We start from the raw sequence: 15505 nt of genomic DNA on the forward strand, positions 1-15505 counted from the left end.
CGAGCAGTGAACTCCAAGACCACGTGACTGAACTCAAACTAGAAAGAAACAGACTAAGAAATGATGTAAACTCCATGATCAAAACTGCTAAAAAAAATTTCATCAATGACAAAACCGAGGAAAACAAAAATAAACCACGTGAACTTTGGAAATTACTCAACTGCAGTAAAAAACTCAAAACCAGGTTCTCAAACATAAACATAAAGACGGACAACACGCTCATCACAGACAAGCTGGATGTAGCCAATTACTTAAACACTTTCTTCACAAACATAGCCACAACACTGGTAAACAAACTACCCTCCCACTCAGGGCAGTATGGGGTAGAACACATAGTAGCATACTACAAGAACCTAGGCGTCCACAAAGACGACTTCAAACTGGAAATAGTAACTACAGATGAGGTACTCAAAAAACTGAGCGCCCTCCAACCAAACAAGGCCACTGGCCATGACAACATCCCCTCCAAATTCCTCAGAGACTCAGCAGCAGCCATCACCCCAGTCATCACACACATAATAAACCTCTCCATAAAACAGGGACACGTCCCCAAGGACTTCAAAATTGCGAGAGTAACACCCCTGCACAAAAAGGGCAGCAAATTAGACCCGGGTAACTACCGCCCTGTTTCTATCCTTACATCCATCTCGAAAGTCATGGAAAAAATAGTATACGAACAGATCGAAAAGTACCTTGCGGAAAAAAATCTAATCTACGAATTCCAATCTGGCTTCAGAACATCCCACTCCACTGACACATGCCTTCTCTACTTGAACGACCACATCAAACAAGAGGTGGACGCGGGCAAATACTGCGGCATGGTCATGCTGGACCAGTGGCGGTTGGAATGCCCCACGGGCCCCGAGGCGAGATTGACAGCTCGGGCCCCCCCCCCCCCGATATTTATTGTATTATAAAAAAAAAAAAAAAAAAAAAATCCAACATGAAACAAAACATATCACAATACAATAATAATACGTCAAATGTATATACTCTCTTTTCTGGACTCTTTTCGTATCGCAAACAGTACTGTATTTGCAAATCTGGTATGTCATGTATAGATGTAGCACTACTGTCTATCTGTATGTCATTATGTTATAATGAATTGAAAATGGGGGACCCTGATGTAAACAAGACGAAAGTGTTTCTCTGGTCTGCATCCCCTTAACAATTGTATGTATTGAGCTGTACTGTATTGTACCCATTCTGCAATCTGTTAAATAAAGTTTTCATTCATTCACCATGACATGTTTAGGTATTTGGCCAGATCCAGCTTGTCTGTGATGAGAGTGTTTTCTGTCTTTATGATTGACTATCATCATTAGATATTTCAGTTTCGTTATTACAGTAGCTGGCTAACAGTACGTTAGTTGACTAATACCAGAGTCAGAATTGGGTAATATGCCGACTACTGGCAGTGATGCGACCTATGTTACCACATAACTTTTGTCATCTCTGGTACTATGCAGTGCACTATGCAAAACGGCAAAGAGATAGGTAACGTTCGTTAAGTGCCAAATTACCATCATCATGATACACCCTCACATAATTCACAAAGTGTTCACGTGCGCCACCCATGTGGTAACCTAGAAATACCATAGATTGTGGCTAGGTGGTAACGTATATGTTTTCTATAATCACTATGAATTGAAAATGGGGGACCCTGATGTAAACAAGACAAACGTCTTTCTCTGGTCTGCATCCCCTTAACGAGCCGTACTGTATTGTACCCATTCTGCAATCTGTTAAATAAAGTTTTCATTCATTCATTCATTCATTCATTCACATTACGTTAGTTAGCATCCAAGCTAGCGTGATAACGTTAGTAGTACTAGTTAGCTTACCTGCAATAATGTTGTCATCGTCCTGGACAGATAAGACTGCTCGGCGTCGTCGGATTTTAATACACCATGGTAGCGGTGGTGATGTGGGGGACCCTGATGTAAACAAGACGAAAGTCTTTCTCTGGTCTGCATCCCCTTAACAATTGTATGTATTGAGCTGTACTGTACTGTACCCATTCTGCAATCTGTTAATAAAGTTTTCATTCATTCATTCATTCATGTTTCAGGTGACTTATTATGTTGAACATAGCTTGCGATATGTTTCTCTGATGTCGCGTTCACGTTACGTGGGAAGAAGCGGAAGAACCAGAGGACATCTCGTTGCTACAACTAGGAAGCCTTCACGCATTGACTCGATCAAAACGCCCACATCCATACTTCCGCAATTCGTGACGCGAAGTGGGAGATATCGGGGTCTATAAAAAATCCCATATGTCCTAGTAGGAATTACAACTAGGAGGCTGACGTGAATGGTTTTTCCCAGTCGGAAGCTGATTCTTCCGATTCTTCCCACGTAACGTGAACGCGACATCAGAGAAAAATATCACCTCCGCGCTGCTTGTGAGATTTACGTGGCTACGTCACAGCCAAGGAAAGGGAGCGCTGGATTTGTGCAAAACGCCCTGTTCCTAAACCACACGCTATCAGTCGTACTCGTACCACAGTACTGGCAAAACGGGAGGAGCCTAGAATCAAAACAAACGCACCAGTCCCAGTTGCCGTTACCACCAGTTGTGTTCGATCCAGTCCCACACGCGAACGGCAACTCCATTCAGTCCCGGGCCTGGGCCCGGGGCCGGAGGGGGGGCCCGGGGCCCGGGCCCCCCCTCCCGCCAGACGGTGGGCGGGCCCTAAGGCAGCTGCCTCCCCAGCCGCGCCTATAGCTCCGCCCCTGTGCTGGACCTACAAAAGGCCTTCGACACTGTCAATCACACCATTCTGATTGACAAGCTAAAAGCAATTGGTTTTGATAGTTTATCAGTGAGCTGGATACAATCCTACCTGGAGGGGAGGGAACAGATGGTGGAAGTAAACGGTACACTATCCCCCCCCCTCACAGTGAGCTGTGGTGTTCCACAAGGAAGCATACTAGGACCGCTACTATTCCTAATTTATGCAAATGACATGTCGTCAGCTTGTGACTGCAACTTGTTCCTGTTTGCGGACGACTCAGCCCTGCTGGTCTCTGACAAGAACAAGTTACAGGTTGAAAAAGCCCTCAGCTCGGAACTAGGCAAAATCTGCATATGGCTCGCCGACAACAAACTATCATTACACATGGGCAAAACAGAGTCCATTCTCTTCGGTTCAAATAACAAACTCAGCAAGACCGACGGCTTCTCGGTTACAGTGGGTGACAATATTATCACAGGGAAAGATGAAATTACCTACCTGGGTTCCATCCTAGAGGCTAATCTTTCCTGTGACAAAATGGCATCCAATGTAATAAAAAAAGTCAACCAACGAACGCGATTCTTGTACCGGATCTCCTCTCTGGTAAACAAGAATACCCTGAAGACTCTAGCAGGAGCACTCATTCAAGGGTACTACGACTATGCTTGCACCTCATGGTACCAAAGCACCTCAAAGGCACTAAAAAACAAATTACAAACATCTCAAAACAAGCTAGTCAGACTACTACTTGACCTGACTCCTAGAACCCACCTCACCCCTGCCCACTTTGACAACCTAGGATGGCTTAGAGTAGACGACAGAGTACAGCAACTTGCAATGGGCCTGGTCTACAAGATACACTACGCGACCAAGGTACCCATGTACATGTCAAAATACTTCCCAAAGGTCAGTGAATACCACGATCACAACACCAGAGGGAGCTCCACAAATCATGTAAAACCCAGATTCGGCTCAAACAAGGGACTAAACACGTTTCGCAATTATGCCACATCAATGTGGAACGCCCTGCCTAAAGCTGTAAAGGAATGTGAATCACTACCCACCTTCAAAAACACTCTCAAAAAACACCTACGTGAGACTGCAATTCGAAACTGGCCCCTACAAATGTCCTAACATAGTTGTACAGTAAATGACCAAGTAAGGCTTTGTCAATATTCCAATGTACAGTGTAAAATGTGTGTGTGTCCCCTTCCCAACCCCCCCCCCCCCACCTCCAATGTACAGCCCTCACCCAACCCACCCAACCCCACCCAACCAACCTCCTCCAATGTACAGTTTCTATGCCAAATGTATATACACTCCTTTGCTGGACACTTTTGTATCACAAACAGTACTGTATTTGCAAATCTGATATGTCATAAATGTATAGATGTAGCAGTACTGTCTATCTGTATGTCATGTATGTCATATATGTTATGATGAATTGAAAATGGGGGACCCTGATGTAAACAAGACGAAAGTCTTTCTCTGGTCTGCATCCCCTTAACAATTGTATGTATTGAGCTGTACTGTACTGTACCCATTCTGCAATCTGTTAATAAACTTTTCAATCAATCAATCAATCTGTATGTTGTTTTATCTTGGCAAACAAGGGCTTGCTCTAAGAGGACATGATGAGAGTCCGAGTTCATCAAATCATGGAAACTTTTTAGAGCTACTGTATGTACATTGTTTTCAAAGCATGATGAGATCTAAATTACGAAAAACTTTCACTTCATTGCAACTTGTGATTCAATTCTCACCAAGACGAAACGTCGCATTTATCTGCATTAAGGTAAGACAATGGTTCATATATTATTGGATGCCTTCATTTGAACACTTAATTTGCACTATATATAAATGAGTGGGGCTCGCTGTAGTATAGCCTAGTAGTGTGTGTGTATATGAAATCAGAACCTGGACAGTTTGCGTGCAACCAAAAATAAAAGGTCAAATTTTTCACGCGCTGTGCGCGAGGGGCGTTCCCAATACAGCCTATCTACACCTGAAGCCCATCCGCCGCCTATGGCACTCGGTGCATCAGTCACGAAAGGGGCTACCATGATAGCTATTAGCTAACGTTAACGTTACAAGCTCAAACACCTTATAACTACTACTATTGTCGCATCCATAAGTTCCCTGGCAGAATACTTGTGAGGACAAAGGTATACAAAGAGGAGAGAACCATTTTAAATCGGGCATTCATGCCGGCTAGCAAGCTACACGTCACGGCATGTTGATACGATAGTAGCCCCCTAGCTAGTAGCCCCACTTGGTGCATCACAGTCACAAAACGGGCTACCACGATAGCTATTAGCTAACTAACGTTACAAGCTCAAACACCTTATAACTACTACTATTGTCGTGTCCATAAGTTCCCTGGCAAAATACTTGTGAGGACAAAGGTATACAAAGAGGAGAGAACCATTTTAAATCGGGTGATGTTAGGAGTTTCGAGAATGCTGGCTACCAAGCTAGCTAACTTAGCTACTAACGTTATAAACACAATATGTACAACGACACAATGATTTACATTATTACAAATATGGTAACGTGGTTGTGGCTTTTACAAATAGTGGTTAGCTTTAGAGATGAATGGCTATGATCACGGAGCAATAGTGTTAAGTGAAACAGAGACTAGCTCCTCGGCTAGTAGTAACAAGAAGGCTCTGCTTCCTGCCACTACCTGCTGTGACTCTCAGAGCCCCTCGCTGCCCTGCACCTGATGTGACGTTATCATTAAGATGACACACGCACGTTATGAACCATGGATTAAAATATGCATGTGCGTGGAGGTTGTGGTTTGGTCGACAAAATGTTTGATAAAAATGCTAAAACTGGGTCAATTTCGATAATTATTTTCCCCCTCTTCATGAAAGTCGCCGTTGCCCTAGTCACATTGTTTATTGAACAAAAATACAACCTGCAAGTTGGCCTTTAAGTGCATCTGATCACATAACAGCGGGATATCACCCAACATGCTCCTGCTGCACCTCTCTACCATTTGGAGTAGCCTCCTCGTCTCGTCTAGACGCCCCATCGGAGCCGATGGAGTGAAACTATAAAAGAGCGAATCCCTACAAGACATCCGCTCCAGTCGTCTTCACCTGTGTTTAAAAAGAGGTGGACACGGGGAGGAATGCATCTCAGGACAGAATTCTCCTACTGCATCTTCCCTATCCTATTCTCCCTATACATGCTGCCCCTTGGTCTGATCATTAAAAAACACAACATCTCTTTCCATTTTTATGCTGACGACACTCAGGTCTATCTCCCCATGAAACCCAACAATATAAACAATCTCGACAGTCTTCATTCCTGCCTAGACGACATCAAATGCTGGATGGCACACAATTTTCTACAGCTCAATCAGTCAAAGTGTGAAATCCTCCTTTTCGGCCCTCCGAACCAAACCAGTGTCATTGCCAGCAGCCTGGGTAACCTGTCTCCCCTAGTCAAGCCCTTGTTAAAAACCTGGGCGTGCTCTTTGACCCAGAGTCTTCCTTCAATAGGCAGGTAAACTCTGTGGTGAAGGGGTGCTTTTTCCAGCTCCGGTCCATAGCCAGGATCAAGGCCATTCTCTGCCCCTCAGACCTGGAAAGAGTTATTCACGCCTTCATATCCTCACGCTTAGACTACTGTAACTCCCTGTACCTGGGGCTAAATAAATCCACCATAGCCCGTCTACAACTCCCCCAAAACGCTGCCGCTAGACTCCTCACAGGTACCCGGAAGAGAGCTCACATCACCCCTGTACTTGCCTCCCTCCACTGGCTCCCGGTGCGCTTTAGAATAGACTTCAAGGTCCTTTTATTGGTTTACAAAGCCCTAAATGGTAAAGCCCCTGCTTACCTAGCAGACCTCCTCACCCCCTATACCAACACCAGGGCCCTCAGATCGGCTGATAAGGGTCTCTTAACCACCCTTAGGTCTAACTTCAAGTCTAGGGGGGGACGTGCTTTTGCGGTCGCAGCCCCTGACCTCTGGAACAGCATCCCCATGTCCATTAAATCTGCCCCCTCCATCGAGTCTTTTAAATCAAAACTCAAAACCCACCTATATCGCCTGGCCTTCCCTGACTCACTTTGACTCTTGCCGTACTCGTTGACGTGTTGTTCTGTTTTTCCTTTGTCTATCCGTTGATTTTATTTTATTTTTCTGTTTATTTTATAATTTTCTTTGTTCTTAGCTTAGCTATGTGAAGCACTTTGGTTGACAAGCGTCATGTTTAAACGTGCTATATAAACTAATTTGATTGATTGATTGATTGATTGATTGATTGATTCCCCCTACGCCTGTTCCCCAAACCTTTGCTGCCGACACGCCTCCAACACCCACCCTCTCTCTCTCTCCCCCCAACTGTTTCGGAATAAAAAATAAATAAAGACACTTTACCCCAATGTGGGAGTGACCAATATCACAAGCCTCATTTCACAGTTTGTCCAAAACAAAACAAAAAAAAACAAGACATTGAACTACAGACGAATGCATGAAGGAATGGGGCACTTATTTCATGAATTAACTTTTTTTTCTTCTTTTTTAATTTAATTTCTTTTCAGTGGCACCAAGGACGTGATCTTGAGGCAAAAAAAACGGAATTCATTATGCAAGTGTCCAAATTCAGTTCCTTTATTGTAGAAAAAGAGGGAAAACTGACATGTTGAAGATCAGCAAAGCAAGTACGCGGTTCTCAATTCTTCTCTGCCTTCACCTCCTTCTCTGCCTTCACCTGCTTCTCTGCCTTCACCTCCTTCTCTGCCTTCACCTCCTTCTCCTCTTCTTTCTTTCCCCCCGGCTTCTTGTCCTCCTTTACAGAGAGCTCCTCTAGTTTCTCAGCCACCTTGTTTGCGCTGTCGGAGTCGGCTGTTCCCTCTTGAGATTTTATGACCTCTTCTTTGCACTCGTCAAACTTCACCTTGAATTTCTGAGCATTTTCTGCGTTGAGGAAGCGTATTGCCAGGAGCTCAGGTTTGGGACTTTCATCTGCAAAGTCTGCTAGTGTGTTCCATACCCAGGCTCTGTCGCTGCCGGCGTTTGGCTTCAGCTCCATCATGGGGACAATATGATGATTGGCACAGATCTTCAAGGTCCGGTCTCTCCTCATCAATAGACGAATGGTGCCCTTCTCTTTGTGTTTCAGCAGCTTGACGTCACCAGTACCACGTTCCTTCCACTCTGGGGGCTCGTTCTCTGATGCAAAGCGGTACAGTTTGCCCCGCATTTTGAACAGCTCCTCCTCATCCTCCTCTAGAGTTTTCACATCCTGCTCTGGAAGTGACACGATAGGCTCAAATTGAGGGTCGTGGTTGGAGTCCTCTGTATTGTCTGTGGGGGGTTCCTGTTCTTCTTGAGGATCCTTTGGATCTGCCATATTAATGTAAATGTTTGTAGATAGATGATGGGATTTGTTTGATAGATTCAAGTCTAAACTCGCCGTGTTCCTGTTGAGTTGCTCTCGGTAGGCTTTACGGTAGGCAAGGCACCCGGATCTATAAATGCAGGCTTCAATCTATGTTGTTTAGTCTATCTGTTCAGTACTGCTCAGCACTGTTTCAAGATGCACAATGAGCTCCTCTTCTTCTTCTTTAGAATTTCCGGAGAATTGCTGAATATATATAGATACACAAATGTTCTAGAATGTTCGGTTATGACATCATACTGTGACATCACAAATGTTCTAGAATGTTTGATTATGACATCATACTGTGACATCACAAATGTTCTAGAATGTTTGCTTATGACATCATACTGTGACATCACAAATGTTCTAGAATGTTTGATTATGACATCATACTGTGACATCACAAATGTTCTAGAATGTTTGCTTATGACATCATACTGTGTCATCACAAATGTTCTAGAATGTTCTATTATGACAAATAAGCCGGTTCCAATGACTTTATCTAAAACCAATCAATATTCCTAATGCCGTTTCAATGTAAGTGTAGCAGGGTGGATTATCCCTGCTTCGTGGGAACTGTGGTACACGGTCACTAGGTAGCGAGACACGGTAGCACTCTGGCTTGCTGCACCTCCGGCTTTGGGGTCAGGAGCGTCAACTGGAGGCTGGCAGTGGGGTGTGTGAGGCCCAGGATTTACAAACCTAGTCCGGTACTCTGGTCTTCCTCCCTCTCTCTCGGGCAGTCAGCAGTACTCCCCAACACGCCCTCACTCTCCCCGATTGTCCCCTAGCACCCCCCCACACCTAATGACCGAATGGTAAATAAATAACTGGGTTCCCCCCGCAAGCAGTACCCTCCCTCAGTAACACCAGAAACCTTACAATGGGAAAAGGGGAGGTTGAACAGGAAGGGGTTAATAATAGAGATATTACCCGCATCAAAGGATTAGAATCAGACTCAATAAAAGACACACACACCGTGCTCCCGTTCTGTCTGAGTGTTATTATACCATTGCCTAGTTACAACATTGCTACGTCTGGTGATTATTGCACCATGGGTATCATCACACAACGATTACAATCTGGTAATTATATAATTACACCTAGGCACCAAGTGCTCTCACGGTACCCGGACTAAGTACTGTCCACTGTACACAGACTAAGTGCTGCCCACGTCTGGGCTGGACACAGTATCCACCTTCCCTAAGGGATTACATATACTACTCCAGGTCGGTAATATGGGGAAGGAAAGGGGAACATAAGGGAGGAAATAGCAGGTTTCACCGAATGGGAATTATTAGGAAACACATTTTATCACGCTCAAAGAAAAGGAACGAAAACAAAAGAGTGGGCCCACAAAATACCAGTAAGTCCTATCTTAATGCCGGCATATATTGTTTGGGGTACCCCTATGGAATGGTAGTAGCAACGTTACTTTCGCCCGCAGGCTGCACCACACTGTGTACTGTATAATAATTCGGGAGCGTCAATGCTCATTTGTACTCATCCAAAATGGCTGCCTCGCCACTCCACTGTTGTCCGGGAGGCAAGATGGCGTCGAACGCTTTCGGCGAGGATGTTAGCAGGCGGAGCTGGGCAGAGAGGCAGCGCCGGCTGAGAGCGTGTGCTGAGCGATGACGACCCCTGCTGGACGGGAGGAACTCCCGTAAGCTGCAGGCAGCCTGGTGCAGGTCTGATTGAAGTCAGCCGGAGCAGACTGATTGCAGGCAGCCGGGTGCAGATCTGATTGAAGTCAGCCGGAGCAAACCAGTTGTTGGCCCACGCTCGTCCTGGGGCTTGCACTCTATACCGCACACCGTAGCTACTATAACTCGATGGTTAAGGACTTGGATACTCAGTTAGCCGCACGTTACTTATACCGCACACAGTAACTACTATAACTCGATGGTTAAGGACTTGGATACTCGGTTAGCCGCACGTTACTTATACCGCACACAGTAACTATTATAACCCGATTGCTAGTGCCTGGCTCTGCACTAATTGTTCACACACTATCGCTGGTACTGCTAGGATATTGTGTCCACTAGCCAGTACTTCCTATCACCCGTTGCTATCTCACGGGGCCCTCTGGCATAACTTCAGCAACAGGGCTCTCCAGAGCCCCCGTTCGTTGCGACTGTTCGTTGTTCAAGTTCACTGCCGAAGAGAGCGTCTTCCGTTTCTCTCCTCCATTTATCTCCTCCCAACTCTCTCCGCCACTCTCTGCCTGCTACCGCCCCCTGCTGGTCCCGCCTGCCAGTCACAAGGGAAAAGCATGGTAGAATATGATCCAGTACTGTCGTTTATAATCCATATTCCAGTGCTCTTCGGAAGGGGACGCTTGTGTCATTGTTCGTGTGAATATCAATGATGTCTTTGTGTACAAAGGGAATATAAAACACCAGTCAGCAGTCCTGAATAATATACAATGTTTTCAGACTGCTACATTTCCCCCCACTTTGAACTTGCTAAGTCCTCTGCAAGTTAACAACAACAACAACAACAACGCATGCATGAAAACGGTCCTGAGACCAACAGTTTCACACATCGATCGACACTCGTACCTTATGCTAACAGTTTCACACACTCCTTCATGAGCTGGACACACTGTTCAACAAACACACTCTTGAGCACGTAGTCCTGGCGATACCGAACGGGTAGCCGACCTCTGGTGCTCCTGTGGGGCCGGGCTGGTTCCACTCTGGGGGGTTCCACTCTCCCCACCTCCGACTCTGTCGGATTCTTCTGTGTCTGTAGGTGGGCCATAGACCACGGCCTCGCCCTCCGGGGCCATCGGTGGACCGCCCGCGGCCTCCTCTTCGACTCCGTCTCCGCCTTCCTCCCCCTCTTCTCCCGATGGGGTCGACTCCGCGTCTGACCCAGCGTTCGCTGCCTCTTCCGGGACGTCCCGCACGGGCCTGGGGTGGTTACACGCCCTAGAATGCGGTTCTCGGCGGCACCCGAAAGCATCTCCACTGTCTGATTCGGACGAGCTCTGCAGCGCCACAGGGGTCTGTCGAGGGGCCCTCACCCTTGCTTCTGGGTCGGAGGCTGGAAACGGACAGGTCTTGAGCTGGTCTCGATGCACGGTCCTCTCGGGGCCCCCTGTTTCGGGCCTGACTGTGAACACGGGTGTCCCTTCGTGGCTCTGCTTCACTACCACATACGACGTAGGCTCCCACTTGTCCTGTATCTTGTTACGGCCCCGGGTCCGGTGGTCGCGTATCAGGACTCGGTCCCCTGCCCGCAGGAGTGCACCTCTGCTCTTCCTGTCGTAAATCCTCTTGCGTCGATGAGACGCCTGCTTTGCCGTGGCCTCGGCGGCTTCGGCAGCGGCCTTTAATCACTCGTGATGACTCTGTACCCACTCGTCTAGGTCCCCCGCTCCCTCCTGGATGACGTCTCGGCCCCCCAGGACATCTCGGGGCCCTTCCGAAGAGCAGGTAGAAGGGGGAGTACCCCGTGGAGGAGTGCACATGGCAGTTGTACGTGAGTACCAACTCGGGTAGGTGCTCCTTCCAGTCTCGCTTCTTCTCTGCGGGCAGACTCCGCAGCATGTCGTGCATTGTCCGGTTGAACCTCTCACATTGCCCATTCCCCTGAGGATGGTAAGGCGTGGTGCGGCTCTTGGAGATTCCGTACAGTCGGCAGAGTTCCTTGATGACGCTCGACTCGAAATTACGCCCTTGGTCGGCATGGAGTCGGGCAGGGCAACCGTAATACACGAACCAATGCTTGATGATGGCGGCGGCGGTGGTCTTCGCCGTCTGATCTTTGGTCGGTATGGCAATAGTGAATCTGGTGAACATGTCGGTCAGTACCAGTACGTTCTCATAGCCACCCACTGACTTTTCCAACACGGTAAAGTCCATAGCAAGGACCTCCATGGGGGCTGTCACGTTGGTGCAGGTCATCAGGGCCTGGGCTTTAGGAAACACGTCCCGGGCTAATGCGCATCGCTTGCATTGCTGCACCCATTTCTTCACCTCTTCCGTCATCCCGGTCCAGTAATAACTTCGCCTCATCAGGTCCACTGTCCCTTGGCCTCCGTAGTGTCCTCCATCTTCGTGTTCGTTTCAATCATTTTTCCCCCCTCTTCATGAAAGTCGTCGTTGCCCTAGTCACATTGTTTATTGAACAAAATACAACCTGCAAGTTGGCCTTTAAGTGCATCTGATCACATAACAGCGGGATAACACCCAACATGCTCCTGCTGCACCTCTCTATAGCATCCTCGTCTCGTCTAGACGCCCCATCGGAGCCGATGGAGTGAAACTAGAAAAGAGCGAATCCCTACAAGACATCGGCTCCAGTCGTCTTCACCTGTGTTTAAAAAGAGGTGGACACGGGGAGGAAGGCCCACCGAGATGCATCCCAGGACAGAATTCTCCTACTGCATCTTCCCCCTACGCCTGTTCCCCAAACCTTTGCTGCCGACACGCCTCCAACACCCACCCTCTCTCTCTCTCTCCCCCAAACTGTTTCGGAATAAAAAATAAATAAAAACACTTTACCCCAATGTGGGAGTGACCAATATCACAAGCCTCATTCCAAAACAAAACAAAAAAAAACAAGACATTGAACTACAGATGACCAGAATGGAAAGTGTAGAGTTCCATGGTGCATGAAGCAATGGGGCACTTATTTCATGAATTAACTTTTTTTCTTCTTTTTTAATTTAATTTCTTTTCAGTGGCACCAAGGACGTGATCTTGAGGCAAAAAAAAACGGAATTCATTATGCAAGTGTCCAAATTCAGTTCCTTTATTGTAGAAAAAGAGGGGGAAACTGACAGAAGATCAGCAAAGCAAGTACGCGGTTCTCAATTCTTCTCTGCCTTCACCTCCTTCTCTGCCTTCACCTGCTTCTCTGCCTTCACCTCCTTCTCTGCCTTCACCTGCTTCTCTGCCTTCACCTCCTTCTCTGCCTTCACCTCCTTCTCTGCCTTCACCTCCTTCTCCTCTTCTTTCTTTCCCCCCAACTTCTTGTCCTCCTTTACAGAGAGCTCCTCTAGTTTCTCAGCCACCTTGTTTGCGCTGTCGGAGTCGGCTGTTCCCTCTTGAGATTTTATGACCTCTTCTTTGCACTCGTCAAACTTCACCTTAAATTTCTGAGCATTTTCTGCCTCGAGGAAGCGTATTGCCAGGAGCTCAGGTTTGGGACTTTCATCTGCAAAGTCTGCTAGTGTGTTCCATACCCAGGCTCTGTCGCTGCCGGCGTTTGGCTTCAGCTCCATCATGGGGACAATATGATGATTGGCACAGATCTTCAAGGTCCGGTCTCTCCTCATCAATAGACGAATGGTGCCCTTCTCTTTGTGTTTCAGCAGCTTGACGTCACCAGTACCACGTTCCTTCCACTCTGGGGGCTCGTTCTCTAATGCAAAGCGGTACAGTTTGCCCCGCATTTTGAACAGCTCCTCCTCATCCTCCTCTAGAGTTTTCACATCCTGCTCTGGAAGTGACACGATAGGCTCAAATTGAGGGTCGTGGTTGGAGTCCTCTGTATTGTCTGTGGGGGGTTCCTGTTCTTCTTGAGGATCCTTTGGATCTGCCATATTAATGTAGATGTTTGTAGATAGATGATGGGATTTGTTTGATAGATTCCAGTCTAAACTTGCCGTGTTCCCGTTGAGTTGCTCTCGGTAGGCTTTACGGTAGGCAAGGCACCCGGATCTAGAAATGCAGGCTTCAATCTATGTTGTTTAGTCTATCTGTTCAGTACTGCTCAGCACTGTTTCAAGATGCACAATGAGCTCTTCTTCTTCTTTTGAATTTCCGGCAAGAGAATTGCTGAATATATATAGATACACAAATGTTCTAGAATGTTCGGTTATGACATCATACTGTGACATCACAAATGTTCTAGAATGTTTGATTATTACATCATACTGTGACATCACAAATGTTCTAGAATGTTTGATTATGACATCATACTGTGACATCGCAAATGTTCTAGAATGTTCTATTATGACAAATAAGACGTTTCAATGACTTTATCTAAAACCAATCAATATTCCTAATGCCGTTTCAATGTAAGGTTACAAAAATAAACATATAAACATTCATACAATACAATAACCTAAATATATAGCTTTGGCTCCTACAAGCACTGTTTGTGATACAAAAAGAGTCTAAAAAGAGAGTATATACATTTGAGGGGGAAGAAACTGTACATTGGAAGAGGTTGGGTAGGTGGGGAAAACTGTACATTGGAGGGGGTTGGGTTTGGACATTTAAGTTTGTGACAAGATATGCAAATATGGTTAGAGTTAAACTGGTTAGAGTTACATCAGAATCAGTAAATAAGAGGTTGAATAAAATTATATGGGATATAAACTAAATTAAATATAGCACAATGTAACACAGTGGGGGGTGTCAGTGAGGGTCCCGAGCCTTGTTGATGAGGCTCACTGCAGAGGGGAAGAAACTGTTCTTGTGGGGTGAGGTTTTGGCCCTGGTGGACCACAGCCTCCTTCCAGAGGGGAGTGACTCAAACAGGTTGTGACCGGGGTGGTAGGGGTCGGCTACAATCTTGCACGCTTTAGAGTTCTGGAGAGGCGTACATGTCCTGGAGGCATGTATGCTTTACCCAACGCAGTTGTGTTTCCGGGTTCCTCTGATTGGCCACTGACCTATGCTATTACGCCCCCCTTTACACTCTCGCCTGAGACGCGCTGTGAAGCGCCAGCGGGGCGAGGCGGTGGTTTCTCCCCGGCTCCGTGCGCCGCGCTGCCGCCGGCTTGTCTCACATGACTCAGTCCAGCTCCAGCAGCAGCGGCCGTCTTCCGCCTGCGGTATCCTCCCTCCGAGGGCGGCTCGTTCTTATTATTATCCCCCATTGTTCAGGTCGACATGGTCACGACAGCTTCTTTCGGTTTAGTGTCTGTGGCTGTGCAGGGATTCATGGGAAAATAAACTGGTTGGTACGTAATGGGCTGCTGGAGTTAAAATGACTTGTACCTGAGGCCTACCTGGACACATGACATAAGTTGTGGTCCACCCGTCACCTCTCACTTTACCATGACTGCACATAAACCTGGCACACAACATACTTGTTCACATATATCATTTTTCTTTCACTCTAAGGAAATATGTCTCACATACAGTAGACCCCCCCAGTACTTTGTGGAGACGAAGATGCGAGGCCCGTCTGTGGACCTGCTGATGAGTACCAGTCTTCTCCTGACATATAAAATCAGTTTTTCACATTAGGATCTAACATCCCAACAGGCCACCTTGTTTATGGTTTGATTCAGTTTTAGTAGAATGTGAAAGACATGAATGATGTGACATACTATAAAATTTGTTTATTTACAGTGCAATGAAATAGTTCTGGATTAATGTACAGTTCAAAGTAATGTTTA

The 15505-nt window shown here is 46.6% G+C and overlaps 2 protein-coding genes across 2 annotated transcripts; both read right to left on the reverse strand.

Annotated features, from left to right (window-relative positions):
* Positions 1-7428: 7428 nt before the first annotated feature.
* Positions 7429-8188, reverse strand: LOC311237071 (ran-specific GTPase-activating protein-like; the record flags this gene model as incomplete). The annotated part of the gene is made up of 1 exon (XM_084324879.1): positions 7429-8188. Exon 1 carries the CDS (start codon positions 8107-8109, stop codon positions 7429-7431), a length of 681 nt encoding a protein of 226 aa, XP_084181005.1. The 5' UTR covers positions 8110-8188.
* Positions 8189-12933: 4745 nt separating this feature from the next.
* LOC311236538 (ran-specific GTPase-activating protein-like) lies at positions 12934-13775 on the reverse strand. The gene is made up of 2 exons (XM_084324219.1): positions 13055-13775; positions 12934-12982 (listed from the first exon to the last, which is right to left on the reverse strand). The coding sequence occupies exons 1-2, from the start codon at positions 13694-13696 to the stop codon at positions 12962-12964; spliced, it is 663 nt and encodes a 220-aa protein (XP_084180345.1). The 5' UTR covers positions 13697-13775; the 3' UTR covers positions 12934-12961.
* Between the last annotated feature and the right edge of the window lie 1730 nt (positions 13776-15505).

The sequence above is a fragment of the Notolepis coatsorum genome (assembly GCF_963971535.1).
Source record: "Notolepis coatsorum genome assembly, chromosome: 11".
Lineage (NCBI taxonomy): Eukaryota > Metazoa > Chordata > Actinopteri > Aulopiformes > Paralepididae > Notolepis > Notolepis coatsorum.

Excerpts from the sequence above, each read along its gene's own strand:
- LOC311236538 (XM_084324219.1), bottom strand. The coding sequence starts at position 13,696 with ATGGCAGATCCAAAGGATCCTCAAGAAGAACAGGAACCCCCCACAGAC. Across the intron at positions 12,983-13,054 it reads AGGTGAAGGCAGAGAAGGAG|GTGAAGGCAGAGAAGAATTG; the intron begins GTGAAGGCAGAG and ends GCAGAGAAGGAG.